The 6,342-nt window shown below is 43.1% G+C and overlaps 1 protein-coding gene across 7 annotated transcripts in view; it reads right to left on the bottom strand.

Moving 5' to 3' along the window:
• The window catches only part of Plekhs1 (pleckstrin homology domain containing S1), a 32,134-nt gene that overhangs the window by 8,956 nt on the left and 16,836 nt on the right, over window positions 1-6,342 (bottom strand). For 5 of the 7 annotated variants that reach the window (XM_023715586.1, XM_023715583.1, XM_023715585.1 and 2 more), the window contains 4 exons: window positions 4,603-4,728; window positions 2,792-2,889; window positions 1,447-1,653; window positions 523-624 (listed from right to left, as the gene is read on the bottom strand). In XM_023715586.1, coding sequence (XP_023571354.1) covers window positions 523-624; window positions 1,447-1,653; window positions 2,792-2,889; window positions 4,603-4,728 — 533 coding nt within the window. The remainder of the gene's footprint in view (window positions 1-522; window positions 625-1,446; window positions 1,654-2,791; window positions 2,890-4,602; window positions 4,729-6,342) is intronic. The other 2 variants (XM_023715584.1, XM_023715588.1) reach the window with 2 other exon arrangements.

Here is a 6,342-nt window from a genome sequence, read left to right as displayed (position 1 = left end):
ATATATATATATAATTGAAGCCAACATGACACTTAGGCAGGAGGGTTGCAAGTTCAAAACTGGACTGCACAACTTAGCAACCTTTGTCTCAAAATAAGAAATAAAAAAGGCTGGAGATGTAGCTCAGTGGTAGAACACCCCTGGATTCAATTCCGGGTGCTGGATAAGACAGAAAACTATTTAGAATAATGTCCTGATCAGGCTTTTTCTTTTAGATCACTGGCTCTTGTTGACCTCACTCCTTTCATTGATGAGATGTCCAATGGGGAGTACACCATACTCTTGGATAACTGTGCTCCTCCCCACTGTCTCTCACCTTTGAGAAAGTGCCACTTCCTGGACTTTGGGGTCCTCTTATTCCAACCTCCTGGCTGAATCACTAAACATCCGTACTTTTCTTCTGCTTCAAAGATAGCAATCCAAGTCCCCACTCAGTTTGTCAAATACATTGTTTCAGAATAGAATTTTCCTCTTATCTTTTAATTTTATTTATGGTCATGAGTAGTCAAAATTCCCACCTACCATATCCTTCCTGAGGCTTGTATGAGAGCGAGATAGTTTATGACATCAAAAGGAGAAAGGAACACATTCAGGGTCTCCACATGGCTTTCATCAGGGATGTTACTGAAAGAGAAAACATTTGTAAGTCACGTTGGGCAACTGTCCCTGTCTCTGAGCTGTCCTTTCTGAGTAGATTTTGGCTTCCTATTTCTGAGATGATATTTTCCAGTTAAAGACTGTTTAAAGCACTTAGAGAAAAATATGAATTTAAGTTCCTAAAAATTCCTCATGAATGTCCTTTCCCATCCCTCTTGGGATGTGGAAGTGGATAGTTGGAAAAGGAGGCCGAAGTGGATTAAATGGTTATATAACCATCTGCATCATGTCAGTTTGTACATTTTTCTCTTAGAAATCATTCCACAGAAGAGGATATGAACGAGAGTTCAAATTATAACAATCTTATCAAATGCTCTTGGCATCACTTAAAAGTTAAACCTCCCTACAACCAAGCATCATGAGACTTGTGGGCCCGCCGTTCTAATAGTGACGTATTACTCAGATCAGTGTGGATTCAAAGTTCCAGGACCTGAAAGACCAGCCAAGGGAGAATTTATAAAAATAGTAGGGCCGGGGAGATGGTTCAGTGGAATAAGCGCTTCCCTGGCAAGCTCAAGCGCCTGAGTGCAATCCCCGGTTCTGCCAACAAACAAACAAACAAACCAACAACAACAAAACTAAAAAACTGCCACCTTCACCCCTGGGGACCAAGTTTTGCTTCAGCCTAGTTATTTGCTGTCTTTAGCCACAACATCAATGATGGGGAAACTGGTCAGATTCTTGGCTGACGTGCAGATTTTTAGGAACTGGCTTAAAATTTGAATTCTAAGTAAAAATAGGGAAACTGCTTTTCTCCTAGGACCCATCAAGTTGAAATTAGAGCTTTACTTGAGTAAAATAGACAATTTCACGACAGTTAGTGAGGCAGACCCCGTTCTATCATTTGCAGTTTGTGCTTCTGGGTTGGCAGGTGAAAGGCACGAATCCCTTCTGGAATCTTGATCTTGCAGGTGAGGCTCCCCACCCCGGATCTCTGAAAAGCTCTGGGATTCCCCTTGGCGATCAGCAGGCACATGGGGTGTTTCTTCGAAGAAACTAGAGTATAAAAAGTCACAGCAAATCTTTATTTAGCATGTCTATTTACAACTTTCCACAGTGAGTGTCAGATTTAAGCAGCTAACAGCTGTGCAAAAAGTAACAAGGTGTGAAGTATGGCCAGCCATCAGGGTCACAGCCACAGTTAGAATCAAGTCCAACCAGCTTTCCTTCTAAAAATGGGTACAGAACCAAAATAGCCCCTTACAGGATTTGGAAGACTGAGTGAGAGTGTGAGAGACAAATTCAAAATAGGAAGCCACTTCCCCAGACAGAAAATGTCCTGAGAATGTCACAAATGGTTTTTCTGAGAAATCATTGCCACTTTTTCTTATTTTGAGATTCCAAAATGAGTTGAACAGTCCTTACTCAAGAGTCTGAAAGCTGAAATGGTCCAAAACATGAAATAAGTTCCGATATGATGCTAAACATGGAAAACGCCACACCATGAATCTTTGTGTCATGCACAAAATTATTAAACTATTATATAAAATAATCTTCAGGCTATGTGTACAAGGTATATAGAAAACATAAGATGAATTTTATGTTTATTGGCTTAAATTCTTATTATACTCAACATAGAGCCAGGGTCATCACTTTGTAAATATTCTGAGCTTGTGGAAGAGGAAGGCAGGGAGATGGAATGGGCTGCTGGCTTTCATCAATAAAGGGGAAGAAAAGAGGCTTGCTCCCCCATCCCTTTTGCTCTTGCTGCTTTTGCTGTCTTCTTCTTCCTTGAAGTATTGTCCCTGTACCAGGCCACCCTGCCCTGGAGTCAGCTGATTAAGAGCTGAAACCTCCACAAACTGTGAAGTAATGAAAGCTGTCCTTCCTTCATTTTGGTTGTTGGGCATTTTGTTTCAACAATAAAAGAAGAGTATCCAAGACACTACTTGTCAAGTTGATGGCATAACTACACAGTAATTATGTGAAATAAATTTTAAAAAGCAAAAAAAAAAAAAATTCTTATTATATATGTACAAATACTCAAAAATGTGAAACACTTCTGGCTTTAAGCATTTTGGATAAGGGATATTCCACCTGTGCTGAATAATGTCTCTGGTAATATTGCATATCAATTTCTCAGCTATTAAAAATGAATTGGTAGTAATTGTGAGACTACATTAGTTTTACTTACAAGGATTTCATTGGCATATAATCATGCTCAACTTCCTCATTTGGACAGCCAAGTTCAACGGATTCCCCTGAATCATTGGTATCAATAACATCATCCAACTAGGGACAAAAGGAAGAGTCAGAAGAGTGCAAGTCTCCCAACCAGTCAGATCCCTTCTTAGGTTATTGCCCTGGGCCCTGGGAGAGTAAGCACATCTACTGTTAGATGAACAATGATTCCCATGCAGAGAATATCAACTGCCCTCGCCTGTGTGAGACTGAACTAACAAGACTTCAAAAGTCTATTCTTTCAGGCCCCCATGCTCTTAACGCACGTGTCCTATTGGACTAACCCACCATTCTCACACTACCTTCCAATCAAGCCAGTGTTCCCGCTGCTGTCCCTCACTAACAGTGCTTTTCTAGTGTTGCTTCTTCATCTGGGACAGTCCTTTTCTCTTTCACCCTTTGAAATCATAGTCATGCTTGAAGTCCTGCACCTACCCCAATCACCTCAGCCACCCTGATAACTCTCTGGATTTCTACTGTACAGTTTTATCTAACTTCCTAGATTCTGCATTCCATAGAGTAACCGGCAAATAGATGCTGGCTTATAACTGATACCCGCCAACACAGGATTGGTTGGCTGGACTATCACAAAGACCCTGCTCAGGGAATGCTAGTATGAAAATATTTAGGGGAGGAAAGAAGTTTCTGCAATCAAATGAGGTTGGAAATACTGTGTGTTATATATACCACTTGGCTCTTAACAATGCATCACTTACCAAAGGCTCTGAGAATTCTGTTGATACAAAGCTTGTTTAAATTTAAACTGGCGTTTCTATAATGTATTTTATCCAAGAATGTTTCTTTAAATGAACATGTCATCATCTAGTTCAAAATCCCCAGTTTAAAACATGATGTACTTCCTCACTCACTTTGTCTTCCTGTCTCTACTTTTTTTTCTATCTTTCATTTTTATTTATTTATTTATTTGATACAGGGTCTCATAGTGATCCTTGGACTCAACTCATAGTGATTGCAGTTTGGACTCCTAGTGATTCTCCTGTGCCAGCCTCCCCAGCGCTGGGATTACAGATGTAATCCCTATCACACCCTGTTTTGGTGGCTGGCTCAGTGCACTCAGGGTTCCAAGGCTGGCATAGCATGCAGTAAGAGGATTGAACCCGGGTCCTTGCACTTGCCAGGCAGATGCTTAGACTGCTGAGCTATCTCCCCAGCCTCTACTTCTTTTATCTTAGTCCACCATGGATATATATCTGCTGGGTTGATAGGACTGAAAGACAATTCAGGTTTTACCACTTCCCAACCTGGAAGCCACCATTGCACCTGTGCAGACACCAAGACTGACTTCCCAGGCTCTTCTGCTGCTGTTGCTGTGCCGTTCGCATACTCTGAAATTCAGCCTAACCGAGCTATGCAACAAATGCCAGCAAATCAGACATCCCTGACTGCAGTGGAGAAAAAATGCTACCCTATTTCTAATCCTTGCAAAGTACTTTTTGTCTCCTTGTGGAGCATTATCGTGTGGCATCTGGTAATACTGTGAGCTGATAGGGCACAGGAAGGGTCAGATTCATTGCTGTGGCCACCATGCGAGGGGCAGTCCAAGGTCTCACACTCAGAAGGGCTTCCCAATGGCTAACAGATTAATATATAGCATACAAGTTATCACCAAAGGACTTTTATCTTTCGGTCAGCCCAGAATGCAAAAGAACTCTCCAAATACTATTCTTCTCACAAACAGTACATGGCAGAGGCTCAGGGAACATTTGTGGAAGGACAGAATGACTAATGGATGGGAGGGGCTACCTCTAAGAGAACACTTCGAGGAGTAAGGTAGTGGCTGTCTTCTTCAGTGTCCTCATCGGCCTCTGATGAGGAAACACGTGAAAGACGAGCTTGCCCGAAGCCTGGAAGGCTTTTTTCCATTAGATGCTGAATGAGAGAGATGCAGAAGGAATTAATGGTTTTCCTTCACTTTTCCCAAAATGAAACTCCCCCAAGAGACAGAATTAAACCACATGCTTTCTAGAGAAGCCACAACAGACGAGTTGACAAGATCAGAGGATCTTCCAAGGGTGTATTCAGAGGCCACACGCTTTGAGCTTGCTTCTTCACTCTGGGTCACCTCTAATGAAGGAAATAGGGAAGCACATCATTCCTATTTGTTTCTTAACTATGGAGAGCTGTGACTCAGAGCCAGTGATTTTTGTCCTGTGGGTGGAACTCCAAGTCACTAAGCTCTGCCTTGGCCTCCCCCACCCCACCTTTTTCCATCTATCAACTCCTCCCACCTGAGAAGCTGATTCCTCCCGAGTCACACCCTGGACCTTCTCCTTTTCCTGCTCGCAGCTTATCATTAGTGCTTTGTTCAGGTACCTCTACTGTTTCCACAGCAGTGCAATTAGGGAGTGTTGATCAGGTGACAGTAGGAATTATAGGCTTCAAGGCGACACAGGCTCAACCAATTAATTATTGCCTTCTCTCCCCCAAAGGATATGGGATACTCAAGCAAAGTAGTTCCTTTGTGTGGTAAAGGAATTGTTACAAGGGCAAGTGAATTCCTCCAAGAACAATGCCTGCTGGCAGGGGGTTTCCACACGACTCTCACTGTTCTGGGAGAGAGGTACTTTTTAAAAAGTAGGTGTACAGATTATACTTGACTTGTGGTGGCTCAAATGATGATTCTTTTCACCCCGTGATGGTGAAAAAGCAGTGTACACTTAGGAGAAGTCACATTTCAAATTCTGAATTTTGATCTTTTCCTGAAGCAGCGATATGCGGTGTTGAGCTCTCCAGCAGCCCTGCAGCTATGGGGGGAACAATCAGTACTCTACCGGAAGCTGCGTATTGTCCTGTGTAGCTAAGCTGTGGCATTCCCTAGCTTAGGTGTATTAAGTACATTTTCTTTTTGTTTTTGGTACCAGGGATCGAACTCAGGACCTTGCGCTTGCCAGGTAGGTGCTTAAGCCACTGAGCTATCTCTCCAGCCCCTTAAATGCATGTTCAATTTAGGATATTTTCAGATTATGATGGATTATCTCAGGTTGTAATTCCACTGTAAGTCCACGAGCATCTGTATTTAAGGTGTGTCCATCTTTCCAGCCCCAGGCTCATTGTTATAGTCTGAATGTCCACTCCAAAATTCAGGTTGAAATCTGATGACCATTGTAACAGTATTACCAGGTGGGATCTTTAAGAAGGGATTAGGAGACCCAGAGCGCAGGCTCGGCGAGTGAGTGAGACGACCCTGGGCCTGGTGGTATCCTGAACAGACCCAGAGCGCAGGCCCAGTGAGTGAGTAAGATGACCCAGGCCGCAGGATCCTGAATAGACCCAGAGCCCTGGCCCAGCACGGAACCCTTCAGCAGAACTCCCTGCAAAGAGGCTAGAGGCAAGACCCACCCAGCTGATTCAGGAGCAGAACATCTTCCCAGAGAGACACAAAGGGTTCAACTCTAACGCCTGCAGCAGAAAGAAGTGGAGCACAGCAGCCAGATCCAAGCAACACCCACCTGGAGGAATCTGAACTTCGTAGATCCGGACCTG

This window comes from Octodon degus, unplaced genomic scaffold (assembly GCF_000260255.1).
Source record: "Octodon degus isolate 3935 unplaced genomic scaffold, OctDeg1.0 scaffold00042, whole genome shotgun sequence".
NCBI lineage: Eukaryota > Metazoa > Chordata > Mammalia > Rodentia > Octodontidae > Octodon > Octodon degus.
Note: the sequence above shows the minus strand (reverse complement) of the source record. Positions and strands in the feature narration are given on the sequence as shown.